We start from the raw sequence: 25,676 nt of genomic DNA on the forward strand, positions 1-25,676 counted from the left end.
ATGAGAACATCAGAGTGCAGGCAGCTCCCCAGGTCCCTGGGCCCCAACTCCTCCATACTCTCAGAGGAAACTGGCCCTCAGCTTATGGGTCTCCTGCTTCTCTCTCAGCCCCTCCTAGGAGGGAAAGGTTCGGAATGCACCCTGCTTTTTTTTCATACGCCCCCTCAGTTCTGCCTCCTGGGAGAACTTAAAGCTTAGAGTGTAGCGCTTTCTACCTGCACAATAAAAGGGTTACAGTCCTGGGAGCCCGCAGATCAGAAGGAGAAGAATGTGAATAATTCTCTCCCATCTCAATGTTTTGTGAATTGGGCTCCTGCCTTTGAAGCTTCATGACTCACAATGTGGAGGTTTGCGTGTCTTCGTTTTCAAGGTAAAAGTCTAGGGCGTGCACTCCTTCCGTAGGAATTAAACGCGAACTCTTCCCTGTGTTAAGGGTAGAATAGCCACGGTACTTTCATAGAGAACGTGCATCTTAACTTTCTTTTTGTTGGCACATTTTTAATTAAAATAACATTTAATGGTTTGAAGTTAAAAACCTGATGTTTCTGCCTAGGAGTTTATAAGGGAATGATAACATATGGAGAAGTTTAACATCTAAATTGAATTTTATTATTTAAAACAGTAAAATATTTTATGGCCGCAACAATGCCCTGCCAAGCTCCATTTCAGCATCAAATGTGCTTTGTAAGGAGTCTTACAAAGCTGGGGGTGGGGAGACATGATAATTTCTTCCCTCTGAATGCTTTTCATAAAACGTTCCACAGACGTGTTTCCTTTGCAAATGATTCTTGTTGTCTCCCAAGGTCTTTGAGCATCTCTAACCACATGAAAGCCTTAGGACCAGGATGCCCAGGGAGGGTTACTACTGACAAACACAGTGGAGCCTGTTGGCTTGATTTGGGATTTTCAGGATCCTAAGGGTGGTCTTCCCAATGTTCCTACCCCCTCCACCCCCACTCATAGAGGGCAGGAAGTTAGGGCTTAGATCACTCACATCTAGGGTGTTTAATTACTCTGAAGAGGAAACTGGGGAGGTAGCATTCCTTTCTGGGATTTGTCGCACCCAGAAAGTAGTCACTGCTGCTTGGCCATAGAAGTAAGCAGAGGATCTCACTGGTGAATGTCTTCAGCCCCTTGTGGTACAGGGCTGAGGGCTGGGTTGAATTTCTCTAAGTATGCTATAGATTTCATTCTTGATAAATTCCTTTAACCATTTTAACACACACACACACGCCAAAATACAAAAGCCCTTTCAGACGTCTCCTGCCTTCTTAAGAACCTTCTTCTCCATCTTTGTCAGTTCATAGCCCTGTTCCAAACCCAACCCCCCAACTCACATATGTAGCTCTAGGCTGTGGCTTCCAATTTCCACATACACATAAAATACCTCCCTCTACTCCCATCATGCCTCCCACTGTAGGGTTGGAAATTGAATGACAACAACTCATACCCTCTGTCCTTTTTGGCTTGCCATACAGCTTTTACACACACACAGTCACACACACACAATCACAAAGCTATTCTCATGTGACCACCAGTGATTATTTTTAGGATCAAAATATATCTTAACAAGCTGTGGCATTACACAGTAAACAGATGGTCCTTTGGGAGGGACCCATACTGCTTTGAAAGAATGAATATTTTTAGCAGAACAATTTGAGCATCACTGGGGGAAAATATTCTAGACTATCTTACTTCTGTAGAGGAGGGGGAGGAGGCAGAGAGCCAGACACAGACCTCTGCCGGGGCAAGAGACAGAGCAGAGTCCTGGATGTGGGGGACGCTGGTTCCTTGTCCCGTGTGGCTAACCAGGGGGCTTTTGTCTTTCCTTCCTCGTGTCTTGGTAGGAAAGCCAAGTAGTTTCTTTCCAGAGGACAGCTTCATAGATTCTGGAGAAATCGATGTGGGGAGACGGGCTTCCCAGAAGATTCCGCCCGGGACGTTCTGGAGGTCTCAAGTGTTCATCGACCACCCCGTTCACCTCAAGTTCAACGTGTCCTTGGGGAAGGCAGCTCTAGTGGGCATTTACGGCAGAAAAGGCCTCCCTCCTTCCCATACTCAGGTAACTGGACCCCACACACCTACGGACCTCATGGGAGCCAGCTCAGATCCTAACCCGGGCAGAAACCCAGCCAGGGCCTAAAGCCGGAAGAGAACTTCATGTTATCTAACAGGGCACTCATCCGTTTGTCCCACTTGCCTTCCGGAAGAGTGAATTAACTCTCGGGAGCTTTTCCAGAGAATTCTAGGCTACCTCACAGCTGCCTTTCTGCCCTCGCCCTGTCTCCTAAGTTACAGGACCCAGGCAGTGTGACCTAGAGAAGAAGCCCCGCGCTGAGCGTGAGTCCTCTTGCCATTGGTGATGCAAGCGCGAACTCATGGTTCATCCTCTACTTGAGGATTTCCTCCTCTCTAAAGTGGGGAGTACCACCCTGCAGAATTCATAGAGCGCTTAGCATGGGACCTGGCTCCAAGCAGACAGTACCTTCCCTGCCTCTAGCATCCCCTCTCTTCTTCAGGATTGTGCCAGAAATAAAGATAAGGGCCAAGTGGCTGGGGGTATAGTTCAGGAATAGAACTTGCGCTTAGCATGAGGGACTCTGGATTCAGTCTCTGACATCCAAAGAGAGAAAGAGGGGATGAAAGGAAAGAAATAAGAAGAGGAGGAGTCATGAGTCAGGGAGAACAGGGGCCTGTGCAACCTCCACACACACGCACAACACACACTAGCTTTGCCGTCCAAATAATCAAAACCATAACCATCCGTCATGCATTGCAGGGCCACAGGCAGTCATTTTATCTCCAGCGTCCGGTTTAGTTTAGCGTTGTAATCCATGATCAGATCCCAGAGCAGTAGATGAGCCTGGGCCCTGGTGACCACAGAACAACCATGCGGTCCTGAACTTCACAGCTTCAGCTTTGTGTGAGACAAATATCTTCCAATACTAAACCTAACTAGGGAGCTGCTTGGGGTGCTTCCTAGTGAGGCAGCAGGGCTTAGCCCCCCTCCCCCCGCCGGATGGTCATACTGCGTGGTGGACTTCTCTGGAATCTCAGACCAGCAGTCCTGGATCAATCAGCCCTCGCGTTTCACACAGCACGTAATCACTGATGGAAGTCTGAGCTAAACCAACCTAGCTCATGACTAACCCAACCCTACTACGTGTTACAGTCCCCCTCTAAGCCCCTAAGATTACCACCCACACTTGCAGGAACCTCCAATGATCGTCAAGTGTCTGGGTTTCTTCTGAGGAACCTGCCACTGAAGAAAATGTAGCCATCTTTGTGTGTGTGTGTGTGTGTGTGTGTGTGTGTGTGTGTGTCAGGACTTGCATAGCCCCAGATGACAACAAAAGAAGGCAGTAATCATTAGTGATACCACACTCACAAAAGACTTAGAATATTTCCGTGAAGACTCTAGATCTGGGGAGTGCTCTCCTGGCTCCCCTTCCTGACTCCTTCTCCCCTTCTAGACTCCCTGGGGGACTTCCCCCATAAAGCTTGGCGGTTGGGGTGTCAGTCTGTCGCTAACATTACTCTCTTTGTTCTTTAGTTTGACTTTGTGGAGCTACTGGATGGACGAAGGCTCCTAACCCAGGAGGCAAGGAGCCTGGAGGGTCCCCAGCGCCAGTCACGGGGTGCTGTCCCCCCAGCCAGCCATGAGACCGGTTTCATCCAGTACCTGGATTCGGGGATCTGGCACCTGGCCTTTTACAACGATGGAAAGGAGTCTGAAGTGGTTTCCTTTCTCACCACCACCATTGGTAAGCAGATACACCCTTCGTGGCGTCTTTGAACGAGAGGAAGGTTGTGGATTCAGGAGTTAGTGCTGACAAGGTATCGGAACTGAATATGCCTTGCCCAGAACTGTAGCCACCGCTCTGAGCGTGGTACAAAGTCATCCCAAGTGGGCTTGCAGGGCAAGGGTGGTGTGTGGAGCACCGCTCAAGAACCATGAGGCCGAACTGGTGTTGAGATAGGAATTCTGGGTGGCAAGGCACAGAGGACACAGCTCCCCTCCACCTCCACCTAAGCCTCACCTCGTTCAGCTCGCTGATTTGCCTGGCTTGTTTGGGGTCTGTCTTTTACTTCTGAAATCAACCAATACTGAGAGATGAGACCAGAAGGAAAGTGCTGGGAGAGAGAGTGTCAACTGCAGAGGGAGCAGCTAGGCAAGCGGTCGGCCGTTGCTCTTGGGGTTCCACGAGAATAGAGATGGCCCGTTCTCTGACATAGAGTGACTTTGAACCGTCGTCCCTGTGCCTCGTAGTAGCAAAGGGCCTTGGCCACCTCCACAGTCTACAGGCATGTAGGTAGCCCGGATCCCTGTTAAAAAGACATTCTCGTCTTTGCTGGTATGTTCCATTTCATAGATTTTTGTATCCTCCTTAGGCGGCCACAGTAATGCAAATGGATAGTCTGAGTTTTCCACGTCAGAATTTTCCTGGGCTTCTGTTGGAAGCATTAGGATGCAGTCTTTTAATATAAACATCCTTGAAGGCAAGCTCAGCCAGAACACAGACCGGAAGCCCTGGAAGGGACTGTTGTCTAGTGAATGTGTTAGGATGTCCCTGAAAGGTCTTGGTTGTCGGCCGGGCGTCTCTCTGACAAGGAAGATATCTCAGCTTGTTGCTAGGTCTCCCACATTCTTCAAAGACCCCCCCTTCTCACTCCTGATCAGCGAGAGTTGTTTTCAGCCCCTTCCCCTCAGAGTTGCAGTTTTGCCCTCAGTACTGAGGCAGAGTGAGCCTTTCTGTTAATGGAGCACGGTTAAAAAGCCGCTGCTACACATCCGGCCTTCACATTTTGCCGTGATGGCAGAGATGGGATTGATGAAGGAGAAGTCTCTCTGTGCTGTCCCTGGCTGGAGGAGCACATGGAGTCTCCGTGGGCAATGCCTCCTGGTCGGTAGGGACTAAGCAGGAGCGTGGTCGTTTCTCTGCCCAGGACCCTCAGCAGCCCTGGTCTTGGCAGTTGCAATGATGCTGGTGGTCTCCCTCCTGCGCCGTTTCTCGTGTGATGTGTTAGGAAGCAGGCTTAGTCTAGAAGCTCTGCCATGAACTTGACTTTTACCATCGTACAGATCTCTTACCCTTTCCCGTCTTGGTTTCTGAGGATTCTGGATCCTAAGCTGTGTCCTAGTAACTGTCGATCACGTGGAGGGCAACAGGGAAGCTCACAGTCCCTGCCGTTCGACGCTGGACTCTCGCTGCACCGACATCTAAACTGTCACTTCCTGGCTTCTGCTAGACAGCGGTCACTACATGTTTTCTTTCTTGATATGGTGGCTTTGACTTAGGGACATCATTCTCATGTCCCATGGTGTCTGAGCTCTCTGGTCCATCACCCTGACTCCTCCTAGGCACAGCTGACAAGGGGACACATGGTATTGGGCTTACACAGGACTGGGAGCATTTACAGTCAAATCTCTGTCTTAATAATTGAGTATAAATATGAAAGGTTGTTCATTTAAATCCATAAAGAAAGCCATTTTTAATTAGGATATGTATCTTAAACCATCAAGGAAATAGTGGGATTGCCCCTTCGCCCACCCTTGGCTTGTCAAACCTTGCTAACCTGCTCTGTTATAATTAAGACATGGTCTTGCTTTTTACCTGGTTCCTCTCTCTTGTCTAGATGATGAAAATCGTTTCTTAACCCCTTCATATATATCAGAGCCAATAGCCAATCATGCTTCTATATTTCAGTGCATTGACCTACCCAGGGGTCTAGATACCGAGGGGTCTGGATAAGACGCAGAAGCTGCCCCAGCAGGCCGGGCAGCGGTACCCAGTGAGTCTGGTTGTTGTGCATGTTTTGAACAGCAAGGCGTTTGGTCACCGTCCTTCTCAAATGGACTAAGGAATCGCCAGGCAAAGGTTCAGATTCCTGGTCCTTTCTTTAGAAATCCTGACCCTGTGGGCAGATGGGAGCCCCCATGTGCTTCCTATCAGCAAAGCTCCCAAACACCCCACAAAAACCGATTCCTAGTCCTCCTTTCTCTCGTGACTGCCTGTTGCTTCTGTGATTGTCAGTGGCAGGTCTCCCCTTTTCTGTCAGAAAAAAAGAGTGTTTCAGGCTGTTTGCAGTTCCTGTTGTAGGGATTAGTAAAGCCTGCCTGGTGCCTGCAGGGTAGAGGGAAGGGGTTAGGGTACTCTGTCCCTCCCCCCTTTCTCCTTCCGCTTTTTTCTCACTGTCTTTCTGACCTGTCCTCCTCCCTTCAAGCTGCAACAATTGTTTAATGAACACTCTTTTTTTAATCCTTTAATACAAAAACAGACAGGTTCTGACGCTGCTATTAATCCCTCTTTCCCGAGAGTCCCCTGCATTGAGTCTCAGCTGTCTGTGATCGTTACCTGTGAACTGTGAGCTGTAATTTGTCTTGGCAGGTTAATTAAACGTTTAGGTCTTGCTTTAGCAAAGCCATTATGGTCCCAATATACAATTATAACTCTCGGGCTTGCTTAACACACAAATTGGAATCTGACCCTCCTTTCGTTCCATGCTGAAACACAGATCGGGAATTCAAGAAGACCTGGGATGTCAGAATTCTGTGTATTTATGTCTGCTTGTGATTAAGTAATGGGAGAAATAATTGTGTTTAACAAATGGCTGCATTGTGTACGACTTTGCTTTTCCCTCCATTTAATGCAATCCAGCTGATGACTCTAAATTAAATGAGTTTATCTTTTGCCTTGAAAAAAAATATCTAAAAGCACTTTCCAGATTGGCTCTACAAATGTTTCCACACAGAGACCTGATGTTGACAGAGCTCTCACTGAACTGGATCTATGCCATGCACATGCATGTGTGCACGTATGCACACATGCACACACACACATGTGCACACTCCCCACTGAAACAAAGCTGGTTTTAGACTAAAATACGGCGTTCTGTTTTCAGAAGCAACTGTCTTCCCCTGGCATGGGGAGATTTGGAATCAGGGGGCACCTTTTCTACCCATGACTCCCCTGCGGAGTGGTCGTCTCGCAGAATCCCACTGGGTAGGCAGATCCCACCAGCGAAAGTCTAACTCAGCTCTCGAAGTTCACGAAGGATTTTTAACATTCTTTAAGACTTACAGTAACTTCCTGAGGAGAGCCCCCTCCCCACTGTAAATGAGAAAGCCGAGGTCCGAGGTCCGGGGTTGCTGCCAGAAAAGCTGGGTGGGATTTCACATGGGCCTCGCCGCAGCACTTAGGGTTTCCTTGTGGTAGGCACATCGCCTCCTCACCTGGATCAGCCCCCTGTCAGTTTTCACGTTTGTTTTCCGCATATTCATTGGTTAATATATTCGTCAGCTATTTAAAGAATGTCCAGCATGGGTCAGAGACCATGCTTTGCTCTTGTGTAATTTAGAATAGCCTTGGTAAAGAGGTGTGTGTCTGTCTGTCTGTGTGTGTGTGCGTGCATGCTCACACACATGCATGAGGGAGTATACACACCAAAGGATAATATTGGACGTTGTCCCTCAGGTGCCGTTCGCTATTTTTGCTTCTTAGAGAGAGCACGTGTCTCTTCCTGTCCCGGAACTCACTTTGGATTAGTATAATTGGTCGTCAAGCCCCAGCACTGGGCTTACGTGTACCGCTACACCCAAGCCTTCTGATGCCGGTTCTGGGAGTTGAACTCAGGCCTTGATTCTTGCAAGGTAGACATTTTACTCACTGATATATCTCCCTAACTTTAAGAGAGATACCTTAACTCTAATTTAACTTAACAGGCGAAGGGGCTGAGGTTCGGCGTGTTTAGACGGCTTGCCCAAAATTAAAGGCAAAGCAAGAATGAGAGCTTGAATTCTAATCCTCTCGGGGCCTGCCTGCGGTAGAGTCTCACTGTTTGTCAGTATTTCCATCTGTGTTCTCTGGATCACAGCTTCCCCTTGTTAACTTGCCTCCAATTATAAGTAAGCACCTCACTTCAGTTCAGGAAGTTTTCTTGAGGAGTCAGTCATTAAAAAGACCATGGTGAAAAATCTTGCGGTATTTAAGATTTAAAAATGAGAACACCTTGCCCTGGATAGCTTGCCACCCCGAGGCCTGACAAGTTGGCATTGAGGTATTTTGGGTCTCAAACTAGCAACTTATCTTTTCATTTGGGTGGCTGCCGAAGCATAAAAGGACAGCTCAACCTGACAGCCCAGCAAGGCAAGGCAAGCTGCAAAATAACAGAGGTGGCCTACGGTGGATTTAGAAATCCAGAAAGAAAAATGAGAACCACTGTGAGAAGGAGCCAGGCATGGGGGACTTTACAAGGGATGCACTCTGGTCTTCTGGGTGCTGATTGACAGAAGGGTCCACCTGTTTCTCTTCAGGGAGCTGCTGGAAGTCTGTCTCTCTTCCATCCATCCTTTCTTTCCTTCCATTTTCCTTCCCCCGGCTTTCTGTCTATTGTCTAACCTTGCCTTTTCCATGTTGAGTACCTGGAGAGAGCAGCTAATGCTTTGTCTCGATTGAGATGGCATTGGTATAGGAACCGCTCCTAAGCCAAAGGAAAGAGCAAGGGAGACCGTCCCTGGAGGCAGGAATGGGGGAGGGTGTGCCCTGCTGAGTGGATCCCGGAGGCTCTTGGGCCAGAAGAACATCTAACCTGTCCCTTCATGCATGGATGGCATAGCCATATTTAAAGACAGCAAGGGGCTAGTGGGATGGTTCAAGTGACCTAAGCTGGATGCCTGGGACCCACAGTTTCATCTTGCTTATACCAATACTCGGGATAAATCCCTTGTATCAGGAGAGGTGAATTCACTGGGTGCTGTTCCAAAGGAGTTGCTCCCATTAACAGCCATCTTATGACCACAAGAAGCAGCAAATATGTAAATAAAAGCTCGGAGCAAGCCTGGCAGAGCAGAGGGGAGAGGGCGCCTCATCCTCAATGTCACACACACAGTGCTTGAGGCTCACATTCCTGCCTGAGAGAGCACCCCCAACCTGGGCCTCACCCTGCTAAAAGCTCTCTTCCCACTCTTCGGTCAGGTGAGGTTACCCATGGAAGACATTTTGACAGTAGCGCTTCGGTTTTTTTGCAAGCAATGGCTGGATTTTCTGATATCTCATTTATCTGCCTGTTTACTTAAAAAGTTGCTTCTCTTGCCTAGAAGAGATGCCAGCTCATCAGCAGTGAGGGCTGTCAGTGCCTTCTCTCATTGCCTTTATCATGCTGCTGACCAAAGATACGGCCTTTTGCGTTGTAACACCTCTTGGGTTCACCCTAGCTTCAGGATGAGGTCTGCCGAGACTGCCATTGGTGGTGGCTAGTGAACGCTGTTAGCACTAAAGCTGTAGCAGAGCTGGGTCCAGGGAGACGGGGTCCAGAAGGAGAGCAAAGGCTTTGGGGCAGTCAGAGCTGAGCTGTAGGCATGAGCCGTGCAGTTTTATGTGAGAGGTGTAGGGTTTTCCTCTCAGGCTCACCAAAGTCTCCAGTAAAAGCCTGCACCAGAGAGTATCCCACAAGGCCATGAAAGCCTGCACAAGAGCGTCTTGCAAGGCTGTGAAAGCATCAGTACCTTGTTTTCATTTTGATTCATTGGCTGAGTATCTGCTTGAGGAGGTGCTGGAGATTTTACTGTGCAGAAAACAAGCCTTGCCCTCAAAGAACCTACAATCAAGTGGGGGGAACTGACCCTTTCACAAGTAATCACCCCGTAATGAGGTCTGCAGGAACAGAGGGGCATGTGGGAGCGCTCGTGGGCATAGAAAGGAGGGCTGTCCCCTCTGCCAAGGCTGTAGAAGAGGCTGTGGGGCACAAAGAGCTCACTGTGAGGAGTGTGGAGTGTACTGGGAAGTGGTGTGTAAATATTTTCAGCAACTTGGGGCCAGAGTGGAGGTGGAAACCCGGAATAAGAGCATGGTGCTTATGTGCACAGGACATGTCCCAAGACCCCGGAGGTTGTCTGAAACAGTAGATAACGCCAAACCCTGTAGGACTTCTTCATACATACCTACGATAAAGTTTAACGTGTAAACGAGCAGCTAACAGTAACTACTAGAACATTACAGATGTGTGTGGCAATTAAACTTATTGAAAGTGGTCCCTCATATTTCGATATATCATATTTTGATAGCTAAATGATTTTGAATGTCCTCGCCGCAAACTTAAGATAAAAGGTGTGATAGATACGCAGACTATCTGCTTAACCACTGCACGGGACGTATGGAGAATGAAGTGTCAGCCTCATGTTGCGAATTTGACACCATGTATCTATAGTCATGTGTCAATCCAAAACATTTAAAAAAAAAAACCATCTCCTACTGTATGCTGGCTGTCCTCAGCTGTGGGCACACCACTGACGCCCCAGAAAACAGAGTAGTAGAAAGAGGAAGGGCGTTGCAAAAGGAAGCACTCGACAGGAAAAGGCAAGAGAGATGAGGCCATTCCTCGCTAGGGTGACCATGACAGAATGCACAGGCAGAGGGTCCTAGCTTCTTCTCTTCCTGAAAGATCCAGGCGTTGGTGGAATTTGTTTCTGTGAGGACTTTCTCACCAACTTGCTTTGACTTCCCGGGCACACAAGGCAAAGTTAGTTCTGCCTCGTCCCGATACCCTGACCTCACCTTTAGTACCCTCTTCTAGGGCCTATCTCCAGGCAAATTCAGTCATGTTGGGGACATGTTCTTGGTAGGGGAACACAGTTCCATCCATAGCAAGGAGAAACTGAGGGGTTAATAAGAAACAACTGCTTGACAGACTGAGAAACTGGCCAGAAAGAGCCATTGCACCCCAGCCCCTAAAACAGATATACAAAGGAAGTACTCTCCCACAATGCAAAATGAAGCTCATGCTATTGAAATGGCTGTGTGTATATTAAACACCTGGTCACCCCAGGGGCGGGTGGCTGGAATTCAAGTCCAACGTGGTCCTACTGTCTGCGCCACTCTCCTTTGGGTAAGACACCAAGTGTCTGGGAGTCTGGGACTAATGAGAAAACCAACATGAGGATAAGTGTATGTGCACCCAGAGAAAAAACTAGAAAATGAAGTCAAGATCAGCCAGCAGGGACTACAGAGTCAGCCTTCAGCTGGTCGCCTGTGTTGGTTTGAGAATCCTGCAGCTCTGTATAGGCCACTGTCTAAAATCTACGCAGGATATAGTTTGGCCTAACAACCACCCTACATACCCTACTGTCTTAAAAGAAGACTCCCAGCCAGTCCACAAAGTCCCTTCTGCTTGAATGAATGAATAACTGAATGAATGAACGAATGAATGAATGAAGTATGCTAGGAGGATGAGCTAGGAAGATGTAAATTCATACTAGATTTGAGTTACTAACAGACTTTCAGAGTTGATGTTCGTTGCTAGCAGACAGCAGCACGTAGGTCGCTAAGTGTGGCCAGACTTGGGATAGTGCTGAGCTGGAGGTGGAGCCCCAACCCCAAGACAGCTCAGCATGGGTGTGAGAGCAGGGAGCAGAGGAGCAAGGGAGCAAAGTAGAAGAGCTAAGATGTCAGAACTAGCAATGGGGTGGGATTAAAGATGGAATACCTACATCTAGAGGGCAGAAAGAGAAGACATTGGAGACGCTGACCTCAAGGAATTTAGGAAGAGCAATTGCAGAGAAGCTGCTGGAAGTTGCTCAGTGGAGGGGGCAGCACCCTCCCTGGGAGCAGCTTCCCCCTGTGGCGCAGGCTGCAGGCAGGAGCAGGGTCACCATGAGTTCAGGAGAGAAGGAGGCAGAATGGAAACCGTTCCTGTTAGAGCAGGCTAAGAGACAGATAGATGGGCGTAACCTGAGGAGGAGGCAGGTTGAGGGTTTACATAAGGTGAGGGGAGCCCCGAGGGTGTTGTCAGCTATGGGAAGGAAGCCAGGGAAGAAAGCTGGAGACCCAATAAGATGACTAATGGTGGAGGGGGAGGCAGGAGTGGAGGATGAGCTGGGAGGGAGAGCACTTGGAGGTGCTGAGGGAAAAGCAGGCCTGAAGATACAGGGGAAGAAGATAAGGGGCTCTGTTTGAGCTTACCACTGGGTCACAGCTTGATTTCTCTCTCTCTCTCTCTCTCTCTCTCTCGCTCTCGCTCTCGCTCTCTCGCTCTCTCCTTCTTTTCTTCCTCCCTCCCTCCTTTCCTTCCTCCCTCCCTTCTTCCTTCCTTCCTTTCTTTTTTTCTTTTTTCAAGACAGGGTTTTTCTATGTAGTTGTGGGAACTATCTGGGAACTTGCTCTGTAAGCCACGCTGGCCTCGAACTCAGAGATCCATCTCCCTCTGCCTCCTATGTACTGAGACTACAGGCGTGCCCCACCACAGCACTTTCTAGACACCGGATACCCTGGAAGGACAGCCACTCTGCCTGTGTTCCCTTCTGTGTAAAAACTCCCTCCGGGTTGCTGCTGCATAGGTGAACCATCAAGCAAAGGAGCAGGGGAGACCGCAGCCTTAGTGGTTAGGAAGTGAACGTGAGCAGGGGAGACCGCAGCCTTAGTGGTTGGTTAGGAAGTGGGTGTGAGCAGGGGAGCCGCAGCGTTAGTGGTTAGGAAGTGGGTGTGAGCAGGGGAGACCGCAGCCTTAGTGGTTAGGAAGTGAACGTGAGCAGGGGAGACCGCAGCCTTAGTGGTTAGGAAGTGGGTGTGAGCAGGGGAGACCGCAGCCTTAGTGGTTAGGAAGTGGATGTGAGCAGGGGAGACCGCAGCCTTAGAGGTTGGTTAGGAAGTGGGTGTGAGCAGGGGAGACCGCAGCCTTAGTGGTTAGGAAGTGGGTGTGAGCAGGGGAGACCGCAGCCTTAGTGGTTAGGAAGTGGATGTGAGCAGGGGAGACGCAGCGTTAGTGGTTAGGAAGTGGGTGTGAGCAGGGGAGACCGCAGCCTTAGTGGTTGGTTAGGAAGTGGATGTGAGCAGGGGAGACGCAGCCTTAGTGGTTAGGAAGTGGGTGTGAGCAGGGGAGACCGCAGCCTTAGTGGTTAGGAAGTGGGTGTGAGCAGGGGAGACCGCAGCCTTAGTGGTTGGTTAGGAAGTGGGTGTGAGCAGGGGAGACCGCAGCCTTAGTGGTTAGGAAGTGGATGTGAGCAGGGGAGACGCAGCCTTAGTGGTTAGGAAGTGGGTGTGAGCAGGGGAGACGCAGCGTTAGTGGTTAGGAAGTGGATGTGAGCAGGGGAGACCGCAGCCTTAGTGGTTAGGAAGTGGATGTGAGCAGGGGAGACGCAGCGTTAGTGGTTAGGAAGTGGGTGTGAGCAGGGGAGACCGCAGCCTTAGTGGTTAGGAAGTGGGTGTGAGCAGGGGAGACCGCAGCCTTAGTGGTTGGTTAGGAAGTGGGTGTGAGCAGGGGAGACGCAGCGTTAGTGGTTAGGAAGTGGGTGTGAGCAGGGGAGACCGCAGCCTTAGTGGTTAGGAAGTGGGTGTGAGCAGGGGAGACCGCAGCGTTAGTGGTTAGGAAGTGGATGTGAGCAGGGGAGACGCAGCGTTAGTGGTTGGTTAGGAAGTGGATGTGAGCAGGGGAGACCGCAGCGTTAGTGGTTAGGAAGTGGATGTGAGCAGGGGAGACCGCAGCCTTAGTGGTTAGGAAGTGGGTGTGAGCAGGGGAGACCGCAGCCTTAGTGGTTAGGAAGTGGACGTGAGCAGGGGAGACCGCAGCGTTAGTTAGTGGTGAGGAAGTGGGTGTGAGCAGCTGTGTTTGTGCGCAGTCTCGGTCACTTAGTCACAGTGCGACCTTGGACCCCAGTTACCTCATCCGAAATCTGATGATGTTAGCACCCACCTCTTGAGGGCAATGATGAAGAGAAATGGGCCAGCATATGTAAACTAATCAGAGCCGTGCTGAGCCATTAGAATATGTGTGTCTGTTTGGGGGATAGTCACCCAGACTTTGGCAGACCCCGAAGCTGTGTGTGCTTACCAGGTCCCAGGAAGCAGGAAGTGTTGCACACGGATCTTAACCTGACGTTTGTGACAGTCCCAGACAGGCAGAGGCAGAGCTACTCTTTCCCCTCATAGATGAAGAAACCAAGTTCAGAGAAAGCAACAAACTTGGCCCTGAGCAACGTTAAGCAGGGACACAGGTAGGATTAGCCTCTAAATTGGTCTGACCAAAGAATCCCTGGTCCACATCGCCCACTCCTGAGTGAGCATCTGTCCCTTGTCCTCATTTCCCTCCCAGCACACAAGGAAGACAGCACAGCTATACCGAGCCCCACTGCTCCCTAGCACCCTCCCCCATGCCGAAGAACGAGTATCCAGGACCACCACTGGGGCGGGGGGATGAATGGCTCCTTCAAAATCAAGCCACGGTTCAGTGTTGGTGACTTTGACAAGGGCTTGAACTGGTTCCTTGTGCACCTTCCACATCAATGACAGAAGCCTGAGTGTTAGGTGAAGGGCAGTAGAAAATGTGTCTGCGTGAACTGTCTGAGCGTCTGGATTGAGTTTGAGCTGCTGCCTCTTCCTGCCTTTATCTGAACGCACTCACATCCTGGGCTAATGGAAGCAGAGTTTGCTTCAGTCTTGGATCATATTACACGTCAGCTTAGCTTTTTATTCCCACCAGGTGCCACAGGTCAAAAGAATCCCCTCAGGGCGCGGGAGACGGCCTGCTTAGTGGGAGACCATAGGAAAAGGCCATATGCAGGAGGGCCAGCATAGTGTCTGTTTGCCACACGCGGAACCTGCATTTTCGCAGACCTGTAAATGCAAAGTGTTCCTCAGAAAGCTTGCGTTTGGGGATATTGATGTGCTATCATTATCTTTCTTTCAAGTGGTAGAAGAAGAAAGTAAAATCAGTTGAGCTCTTCCTAGTGCCGAAATTACCCTGAGCAGAATGGAAGTCGATCAATGTATTCGAAGTCTCATCATGAGCTTGCATGGTCAGAGTTGTCACCCTAGTTCTCCTAAACAGGCAGGGGTTATATGTGAGGTCACACCCAGGGTCCCAGCCCAGTGACATCTGGTTCAGACACTCACAAATTTCAACCCTTTGGAGGGCACCATGTACTATACTGAGAGCTGACTTTTGTGAACAACGAATGAAGGCATTCTGATGACAATATTGGCTCAAAAAATACTGAAAATAAAACGAAGGAAGAGCAGAGAAAGCAGAGACATTTATGAAAATGCATTATTAAATTTCTAGGTTAAATATTAGAAATATTCCTTTAAAACCACTAACAAAATATGATATAGCCACTAGTAGACAGTGTTTTAGAAGCCTTGGCTAATATAGAGAATAAAGGAAATAAAAGACTGAGACAAAATTTGTTATTATTTTTATGAGGGATGTGTTTCTATTTGTAAAAAGCACACACACACATATACACACATCCCAAACTTGGTTTCTCCAAAGTCAAGACGTTTCCAAAATAGCTGAAAACAAACCACTTGAGCAAATTACTGAAAATGTCCTACTCAAGAAACTTAATAAATATTACTCTGCCATCTTAATAAGACCCGTAAGAGGGCTGGAGAGATGGCTCAGTGGTTAAGAGCACTGCCTGCTCTTCCAAAGGTCCTGAGTTCAATTCCCAGCAACCACATGGTGGCTCACAACCATCTGTAATGAGGTCTGGTGCCCTCTTCTGGCCTGCAGGCATACATGAAAACAGAATATTGTATACATAATAAGTAAATAAATAAATATTTAAAAAAAAAACCCGTAAGATAAAACCGCAAAGTTCCATCGGTCAGTGTAAAACAGACCGTGAACAGTGAGGACAGACAGCATGCTCCTGGACTCAGAAGGGTGAGATAGTCTAGGATACAGTTTGCAGGTTTGGCAGAATGCCTAGGAGACACCTGAAAGGAGTTGCAGAGATGTGTGGAACGGTTGAGGACTTCATCTGTAATAGTAGGCGGATGAAAACATAGACTAACCCTCCAAAGGAAGAACCGTGAATGGCAGCCCATGTCACAGATCTCACCAGATCATAAATCTACAGTAATTAGAAAAGAACAGGAGCCAAGCTGATTGATGGCACAAAAACTGCCTAGAGTTAGTACCAATAGATACATTAAAACTTACCCTTTGAGAAGCAGGGGTTACAAGTGTGCTGAGAAAAGTAGGTTTAGTCAATAGATACAAACGGAAAATCATCAGCATAACCCAGAGGCTGCAGGGTAGCAATAAGTGGAAGGGGCGTGGCTCATGGATACAATGTAGTTTAGTAACCCACAGTGTTGGCCCACTATTTACCAGGTAGATTTTCAGAAAACTGCTTATGGCCAGAGGTGTTGCTCGGTTGTTTGAATGCTTGCCTGGCATGCGTAAAGTCCTGGGAAAGGGAGGCCCTGACTCAAACAAAGCAAATCAGGAGCTGTAGAAATAGAGATAGGTCATCAGCTCAGGGTGCTTATTCCACTTACGAAGGACCTGAGTCTGGTTCCCAGCAACCAGAGCTGCCCACTTCAACTCCTGGGGATATGATACCATCTGCTCTTCACACGCCTCTCTCTGTTGATGGTGGGGCTGCGTTCCCAGCACCCCGGCCGCCTGCTTGGCTAGCTTATGCCCGAAATAACAACACACAAACTGTATTCATTTAATCACTGCTTGGCCCATTTCTATCTAGCCTCTTCTAGGCCAATTCTCACATATTAATTTAGCCCATTTCTAATCATCTGTGTAGCGCCCCTAGGTGCACTTACCAGGAAGATTCTAGCCTATGTCCATCCTGGGTCGGAGATTCATTGCATGCGTCTGCCTGGGAACTGGGAGCATGGCGTCTCTCTGAGGTGTCCGCTCCCGAGAGGAGAGCTGTCTGAGCTCACTTCTTCTTCCTCCCAGTGTTCTGTTCTGTTTACTCCTTCCACCTACCTTCTAACCAATGAGGGGCAAGCAGTTTCTTTTTATTTAACCAATGACCTTCCCCCATCATCATCCTCTCTCTCTCTCTCTCTCTCTCTCTCTCTCTCACACACACACACACACACACACACACACAATTAGAAATACTATAAAACAAAATCTTTTTAAAAGAGAAACTACAAACAAAAGCGAAGACGTCTCAGATTCCTATCTTACCTGCCTAGCCTCCAGAAGAGTTTGAATTTCCAACCTTGGATTTAGATTTCAGCTCTTAACTTATACCTGAAAAATTCTAGATGGACAAAAGAGGTAAATACTTAAAAGTCAAACTCAGAGAGGGTAAGACTGAGTGGCTTACCTGACCCAGAGAACAGCTTTTAAGTTTAAAACCTCATTGAAAAAATCACAAAGGAAAAGATTGCCAAATGTTTCTATAAATATTTGAAATTTCCATGTCTTAAAAGCTAATCAAAATAAGAAGAAAAATTGTAAATTGGGGAAATGTTTGCAGTAAATATGGAGACCAAGGTTTAAAATGTTATTATGCACATATATGTACACATAGTATTGAATCTCCTGTAGTAGGGATGGACAGTATATTCTAGGAAAATGGCTAAAGCATATGTGCAGAAGAAATAAATGGTCTGAGAGGGGCATGCGTCAAGTGTGCTTACCCCCCCGGTGGTCAGGTACAAACTGACATTGTGGCAAATCAACCCATTTTAGCCTCGTGAACCCCAGTCCACAGAGGCTGAAGTGTACCTGCTCCAACAGCTGTTGCTGGTTGCATTACCTGCATCAACAGCCATTACTGATTGCATTACCTGCATCAATAGCCATTAATGGTTGCATCACTTGCACCGAGAGCTGTTACTGGTTGCATTATCTGCATCAACAGCCATTACTGGTTGCATTACCTGCACCGACAGCTGTTGCTGGTTGCATTGTCAGTCACACCCTCTGGGAAAACAAGTTGCTGTTTGTATCGAATCATAAACATTTTGAGCTTCTGAGACTCTCTCATAAAGGAATAAACCCACAGCTAGAAAAAGCTGCCTGTTTACAACAGCCTTGTTTACAAATGAGGAAACTTGGAAGCCACCCAAAGGCCCAATAATAAGAAAGCACTGAAGTAGATCGTGTATATCCACTCAGAGAACATTGAATGGTCATTAAAATTCGTGCAAAAATTCTAAAAAAAAAAAAAAGGGTAACTCTTATATTTTTTTGGCCCCAGAAGTAGGATATAGATGTGATATTTACAATATAAACACATCTGTTGATAAGGATGTAATTTGCCTGATCCTGAGGAGATGTCTGAGCTTGAAGTCTGTCTGTCTGAAAGCGGTCTGTCTGAAACCACGGCTTTACCCCACTGCATGCTCCCTGCCCTGGAGGCAATGCTGCTGCCAGCCTGTGAGTTGATCAGGCAGGACTGAGGTTGTTGCTGTTCTGAGCTGAGTTCTCCCTGGCAGGATGCATGGGAAATAAAACTTTTGTCACCCAAAGACCTCAAACAATGGAGATTTCCTCCAAGTTCCTCCTCTCCTGCTTGGCCCAAATGGCCAAGTGGACATCCGGAGGACCAGGCAAAGACCTGTGGGCCAGGTGGTATGAACACACCTGTGTCTTGAGCTCTCTGCTGCACAGCTGGGTGGTGTGTAAATATTTTAAATGTTTTCCTTGTTCTCAGTTGTCTCTTAATTGCTTTAAGGTAAAGCCACGATCCGGGAAGCACACCTTCTTTCTAAACCAGCTTTGCCTGAAGTGAAAGGAAAGCCCCCAGGTAGTCTCTAGAGCCCTGTGCCTGGTGTTAAAGAACACAGAGAAGGCTTAGTGAGGATTGGCTTTACAAAAGGAACGGCGTTTTAGAAAATCCTGAGACGTGAAAACCTGAGCCTGCCGTTCTGTTTCCTGTATCACCCAGGCCCAAAACATGCTAGGAATATCTGGAGTACAGTGCTCATGACAGCAATAATCCCTCGCATGGTATGGTGTGCGTGACTCACTGTATGGCGCCTGACTCACTGTATGGTGCGCGTGGCTCACTGTATGATGTGCGTGGCTCACTGTATGGTGTGCGTGGCTCACTGTATGGTGTGCGTGGCTCACTGTATGGTGTGCGTGGCTTACTGTTTAGCACGTGGCTCACTATATGATGCGTGTGGCTCACTGTATAGCGCGCATGGCTCACTGAACACAGTGACACCGTACTTTCATTCTTTTGTGCTAATCTTCACAGTACAGGCAAGTAAGATGTAACTGGGATTATTGTCCAGGTTGCATAGCTAGAGCAGCAAAGGTTTGGAAAAGTTAAGGTTCGTAACCAAAAAGCTTTTGGACAGCAGGGACCCCAGCAGGGACCCGGAAAAGAATTCTCTTAGACGCTGTGCTTTTACTTGTTTTTCTCACCGTTCATTCATTCATTCATTCACCTGTCGTTGTTAGCATGCCGCCATTCAGTACGTGTCTCTTCTGCTCCTCCTGCATGCCTTGCATGCTGCTCAGGTCGGGCTCAGCGCTGCGGTGAGGCTGCATGAATGGACTCCGCCCTGGAGGATCTCAGCTTGCTGAGGCAGACAGGCTCTGGTCAGTAATGCGCTGTGATCACCCAGAGAGGAAGAGTGTGGGGGTAGGGATGTGTCAACAAGGGATGCTGACCTCATCGGAACAGGAGTAAGGAAAGGCTTACCTATGAGTGCAGGGATTCTGAGCTGAGGCATCAGAATGCTGAGTGGGCAGATGGGTGGAGAGAGCAGAGAAGAGGGCTTCGGACAGATGCTGAAGGGTAGCCAGCTTTTATAGGTGGGGGGAGAACCAGGAAGGAGAATGAAGACGGGAGACCACAGTGGTGGATGTCTCAGACAGCAGGCCATTCGCAAAGCCGAGGAAAGCGGGCTTCTGAACAGAGGACCCGGAAGCCATGTCAGACGCAACTGTCGCCCTCAACAGTGTGAGCAATGGTTTGAAATAAACTAATGTGTGATAAACACACAAGGATGAGAGGATGAGACAATGGCCTACAAGACATGTCCGCAGATTGTGTTAACCAGACAGTGGGTAGAGCTGGCAGCATGCAGAAAGCTGAGCCATGAGCACAGACAGGGTGTTTAAAACCCAGTGAGAAGCAGAGTCCAGACAACTTCTGGTACCCGGCTGGTGGGGAGGGGAGGGGGGGGACAGGGAGGATGGAGGCCAGAGGACACACAGCTGGGATGTGAGGCACAGCCCTGCCATACAGATGCAGCTGCAAGCAGACTCCTCGCTTTCTTGCCTCACACACACAGACAGGGAAACTGAGGTGTGTTTTTTGGGTAAAACGACCAGAGAGGCTTTGTACTCGGGGCAGCGGGCAGAAGGCGAAGGGGGAACAGGGGAGAGTCACACACAGAAAACAGGAAGTCAGTGTAAGCCGAATACAGAAAGTGACATTTCTAGACCCCGTTTTTGACAGCCAAGCACATGTCTTCTGTCTAAGGCAGGAGATTATTAGAGAAATAAATTATACGAGGGAATGAAAAGACCCTGTAGATGGTGCCTTTGGGGGATTATCATATCCGGCCTGCAGTGATAGTCAGCAGCTGGCAGAGCACTTCTTGCTCTCGGCCCTGAGTATGAACAGGCCAGAGGATTATCAGACATCGGAGCAAATCTCCCAGCGAGTGGGAAACAAAAGACTAAGCAAATCAAATGAGGAAAATAAAAGAATGAGAAGGGGGGAAAACGGTGGGGGCAGGCCCCAGTGACGGGAACTTCAAAGGAAGAGAAACAATAATCCATCGGGATCGTGGAGAGAAGATCTCACTACTCTATAAAACAAGAGCGTACACACAGCGGGGAATAAATCAGAGAGCGCGGAAGGGCCCCGGAACATTAGAAATAGCAAAGTTGAAATAAGATCTCCATTGATGGAGTGTCTATGGGCTGAAGATAAGGACTAGATAAGAGAACGGAAGACTGAATGCATTAGGTCCAAAAGCTGGCAGAACAGAGGACTAACATAGACGTTTTCCTGTCGCTGAAGGCCATGGCTTACTGGCTCGCATGTGGCCAGTCCAGTAAAGTTTTCAAAAACCTCTCTCTCACACACACACACAAACCCCGTGGCCTTCTGAGAGCGTCTCACAGCCTCTCACTTGGCATGGACAATACTAAGACCGCCAGTACTGCTGCACAAGGCAAACCTATCAGTGGAATTTTGAGAGGCCAACGCGAGGGTCGCTATATGCTGAGGTAGACCAAGAGAGTATAGATGGGAAGTTAGGGAGAGCCAGGGGCACAGACTCCGGGAAAGAAGCTGCTGGAATGTAGAGTAAGGCGGGGAGGGACGCCTGGGAGGGAGAGGATCTGTAGCCACTGGGCTCTGAGGTGGTGAGGAGGTCCTCATCCTCCACGAGCCCCATAGATGCTGCCTGATGGGTCATGGGCACACATATTGTGTTTCTCCATTCATATCTTTAGTCTGGATCCCATTTAGAAGCTGAATGAGGAAGCCTGAGCACTGAGCAAAATTTGGGGGAACTGTAGTCCTGGGCCCAGACCGATGCTTCCAGCCAACCTACTTGTGGGTGACTACAAAAGGCTGCTCAGACAGGAGACATATTTGCAAAAGCCAGCGCTCAATTTACCTAAAATACAGCTCCTTCCAGGCTCCAGCCCGAACTGTAGGAAATCTCTCCTGACGCTGTTCCTGGCCTCCGTCAGCTGGCTGTCCTGCCTGGCCTACAGGAGCACAGATGGGAGGCACGAGAAAGCAAATATTCTACCCCCCCCTTTAAATATTCTAGCCCCCCTCTGGCTTTCACGGGATGCGCCGGGAAGTGTCCCCTGAGTCAGTCTGAGAAGGAAGCTGTCATTGGTGCTTCTCTCCAGACCTTCAGCAAACCAGAGGTTGGCAAACCTTCTGATGACCAGGACAGTAGGCACCATAGCCTGAGACTCTAAGCTCCTTACGGCCAGGGCAGTAGCCACCATAGCCTGAAGGCCCTAAGGCACCTGCGTCTAAGTACTTGGGTGATGGAGGTGGGACTTGTATCTTATCTCTTGCTTTCATTGGTTAACTAATAAAGAAAACTGCTTGGCCTGATAGGACAGAAAATTAGGTAGGCAGAGTAGACAGAACAGAATGCTGGGAGAAAGAAGCTGAGTCAGGGAGTCGCCATAATTCTCCCACCCAACACAGACGCAGGTTAGGATCTTATCAGTAAGCTACCACCTTGTGGTGGTACACAGATTATTAGAAATTGGTTAATCTAGATGTGAGAGCTAGCCAGTAAGAGGCTAGAGCTAATGGGCCAAACAGTATTTAAAAGAATACAGTTTCCGTGTAATTATTTCGGGGCATAAGCTAGCCATGCGGGCAGCCGGGTGCCGGGGACACAGCTCCGCCGCTCATAATACAACACTTGGGAATGCTGACCAGTGCCAGAAAGGCCTTTGCAGCCACTCACACAGAGATGCTGCCTCTCTGGGATGCATGTGAGGAAGATGAGCAGGAGAAATCTGTCCCCTGAAGCGTGTGGTCCATTTTTATTTCCTACCCTCTGTTACATCCTTTAGAAGCCTCCATACCCACAAACCCTACACTACTCCTAATCATCCCCAGTTTAATAAACAAAAAGCAGGCCACAGCTGTCTCATGGCTTTCCCTGGGTGCACATTGCCCTGGTCACTGGGGCCCCAACGCTGCCTGTAGAGAAAGAACAGGCCCAGTCATTTTAAAGAAAAAAAAATAGTCTTCCTTGTCATGAACATCACCAAGGCATGGATGGAAGGCAGTAACAGAGCGTAGGGGGAGGGGGATGCAAAACTAGCCAGGAGTAAGAGATTCCATAAGAAAGGCCCAGTGGATTAGACCTTCGGAAGTCATCTTTCACAGGAAGAGGAAGTTGTGTCTATAAAATATCTATGGGTGCCCGGGAGGTCAAAGCTGTAAGGACGAGGGAACTGAGCAGCCACAGTGCGGACCAGTCCCCGTGTGATGTGTGCCCTGCAGGTGGAAGAAACATGATCTCCCGTGGACTCAGTTGTGCCTTTAAAATATAAGCCATCTCTTTGTGAAGACAGCGTGGGAGCATAGTTGCTACTCTCCCAGGCCCTCAGCCAGGCTCACTTGTACCCTGCTGTCATAAAGCATACACACCTGCACACACAGTGTCTTGGGGGCCCCCGTGAAGGTCAGCCAACAGTCAGCCACAAAGAAGGGTCCATGACCCCCTGCACAGTCAGTCGGTCAGTTGCTGATACCGAAGCCATGCTGGCTCAGAGCTTCATACATACTCGTGTTTATAGGTCGGGAAAACAGTGGTAGCCTCGAGGTCGCCTATGCATGGCACTGTGGGATTAGAAGTCTGGGATCTTGCTCTTGTAAAGTCCATGATCCGTCCGTCCACCGTAGCACACAGATTCTGGGTTGGCACAGGGTCTCATGTTGTTTGACTCCATTGTATTTACCTCCCACGACTGAGACCTTTGCAGCAAGCCCTCCTGAATGCTGTGTATGCTTGCTGCCTCTGTACCCCATGACTGTCTAGAAGATACACGGCAGGGGCGGGGAGGGGGGAGAAAACCAGAACTCAGAGCTGCTAGGGACAGTCAGAGCTGGAATTTCAGTCAGGATTCATCTTATGGCACAGGCCGTGTCCAGCTATGAACGGGAGAGCTCTCTGTGTGAGCAATCAGATCATGCCTGCTGAGGTAGGCTCCTACCTGAGTAGCTGGGGAAAGTTCTGAGGCTCAGCAACAAGCGTGAGGACTCCCATAACCACTGGGTGCTTGGGGCAAGTGGAAGGAACTAAGGGGTTCAGGAAGGTCGGCCCACCATGGGTGGTGGCAGAATGTTCCAGACTGCCTCACCCAGGCACACGGAGAACTGAGGGTAAGAAGCTGGGTCAAGAACAAGGCAGTCTTCCTCCATGGGCAAGGCCAGCGTTTGAACTACAACCCAGGGCAAAGGCAGCTTACCGGTAGCAGCTGGCCGAGAGTCAGAGGAAACCAGAAGGCTCTGTACACTTCTTGCGATAGCAGCCATTTCTCGGTCCCTTGTAAGATAGGGAGCTGTTGTGTTCACTGTAGGGTGGCGTCTGCCTTGAGGCAGCGCGCATGGGCTGCCTAGGTGGCTGGGACAGCTATAAAATATGGAACATGGGCATATAACCACATTACCGTGATCACTAATAGGATTTGGTGTCAAGCAGAAGTCCAACTTGGCCTCTGGCCCGCAGAGATAGACCCAAGTTATTATACTGAGGGTTACCCAGTAGATAAATAAGAAAGAAAGATTGCTCAAGTCACTGTGTGACCGACCCAACACACATCATGGTTATTGTAAAGAAAAATCCACCAGAGGTAGAAAATTTATCCATCCTGCTAATCAATTTCTTGTGTTATGTCCTGATAGAAGTAATCCAAGTACTTAATTCATGGACACCATGTTGACAGCTCCTACTGAGATGAGGGACAGAGGCCCCACAGAATTTTATTACCACATGCTCTTCCTCTACATGGTTAGTCATTTGAGAAAAGTCTCAAGAAAAGCCAGCCAGGACCAGGTCCAGCTGAAGATAATGGGCAGAATGGTAAGGGCTGGCAATGAAGCCATGGGCTTGGGAAGAGTTGGCGGAATGAAAATTGGAAGGCAAAAAAGTTAACAAGGAAGTAATAGGAGGCCTCAGAAGGAGCCTGGCCTGAGCATGTGAGGCCAAGCACACCCAGGACTTCAGCTGTTATTGCGTTTGGTCACTTGCAATTTGTGAAAGCATTGCCTGTGGACAAAGCAGAGTGTCGGTCGTTCGGAAGGTGTGTGGAGGAGTAGGGATGGACCCTTCCTTTGCAGGAATGGGCTGTGCGCTCAGATGAACATCAGAGCGTGTAAATGGCCGCACAGGAGAAGCTGTAGGACAAGGGAGAGGGGGACGTGCATTGCCACGAGGAGAGGAGGGAGCTCAGTCTTGCTAGGAGAAACCTGAAAGCCTCATGGAAGGGGGCATGGTATAAATTAGTCCTAGTCACTGGAGAAACAGTTCAGTGGTGAGGAGTACTTCCTGCGCTTCCTGCGCTTCCAGCGGACCCAAGTTCAGTTCCCAGCACCCACTTTAATAGCTCCCAACTGCTACAACCCCAGCTCTGTAGGATCTGACGCCCTCTTCTGGCTTCCGAGAACACCCACACAAATGTAGCTGTGTGACATAAACTCACGCAGGCACATTCATAAGTAAAATTATTAAACAAATCATTGAAAAGAAATAAATTGGGCCTGAAGGAAGGGGAGGGCCAAGCAAAGAGAGGATTAATATGGAATTTTATCGGCACCAAAGAAGGGTGAGTGGACTCGAGGCGGGACTATGGGAGTAACCAGACTGCAGCATGAAAAGGGTACCAGCAAACCTCTGGGGCAGAGAGATATGTCAGGTTTTGTTTCATTCAGAGGTCAGGGACTGAACCCAGGCCTCAAGCATACTAAGTATGCACTCACCCTATAGCAGAGCTAGACCCTAGCCCAGAGAATGCTGCATAGACAGGCCAGTGGGCCTGGCTCTTCCTCGTGTTTCCGAAAGTGTAGCTTCCAAGATTCTGTTAGATTGCATAGGCCCTGGGTTTCCTCGAGCGGACTGGCCGAGCTGTCATTGGGAATAGCGAACCATGGTCTCCCTGTGCTATGCCATTTTCTGTCTAAAATAAACTTGCTTCAGCAAATCAACAGTGAGTAATAGGACAGACGGCAGGCGGCTGTGACACCCAAACAAGTCACCGTGGGAGAGCGCTGCTCCAGACCCTTGACCAGGCAGGCGACACCAGGATAGGAAGCTTCAAAGTGCACGTGGTTGACCACGGGGGTCCTGAACCCCCCTAAACATGAGCAGGTTTCTACCACTTCACTGCTTCCGGTTTCCAAACAAAAGCCAGCATTAGGATTTTCCCCTGAATCCCCTTGTTGGAAAATGCTGGCATCTCATTCC

General features: G+C 48.9%; 1 protein-coding gene across 7 annotated transcripts in view; it reads left to right on the plus strand.

The window, feature by feature from the left end:
* LOC121458754 (teneurin-4-like) overlaps positions 1-25,676 on the plus strand; it is a 671,077-nt gene that overhangs the window by 510,374 nt on the left and 135,027 nt on the right. For all 7 annotated transcript variants that reach the window (XM_041668100.1, XM_041668102.1, XM_041668105.1 and 4 more), the window contains 2 exons: positions 1,848-2,062; positions 3,554-3,764. In XM_041668100.1, the coding sequence (XP_041524034.1) occupies positions 1,848-2,062; positions 3,554-3,764 (426 nt within the window). The remainder of the gene's footprint in view (positions 1-1,847; positions 2,063-3,553; positions 3,765-25,676) is intronic.

Source organism: Microtus oregoni, unplaced genomic scaffold (assembly GCF_018167655.1).
Source record: "Microtus oregoni isolate MIOR12 unplaced genomic scaffold, Mior012 000018F_ref0000195, whole genome shotgun sequence".
Lineage (NCBI taxonomy): Eukaryota > Metazoa > Chordata > Mammalia > Rodentia > Cricetidae > Microtus > Microtus oregoni.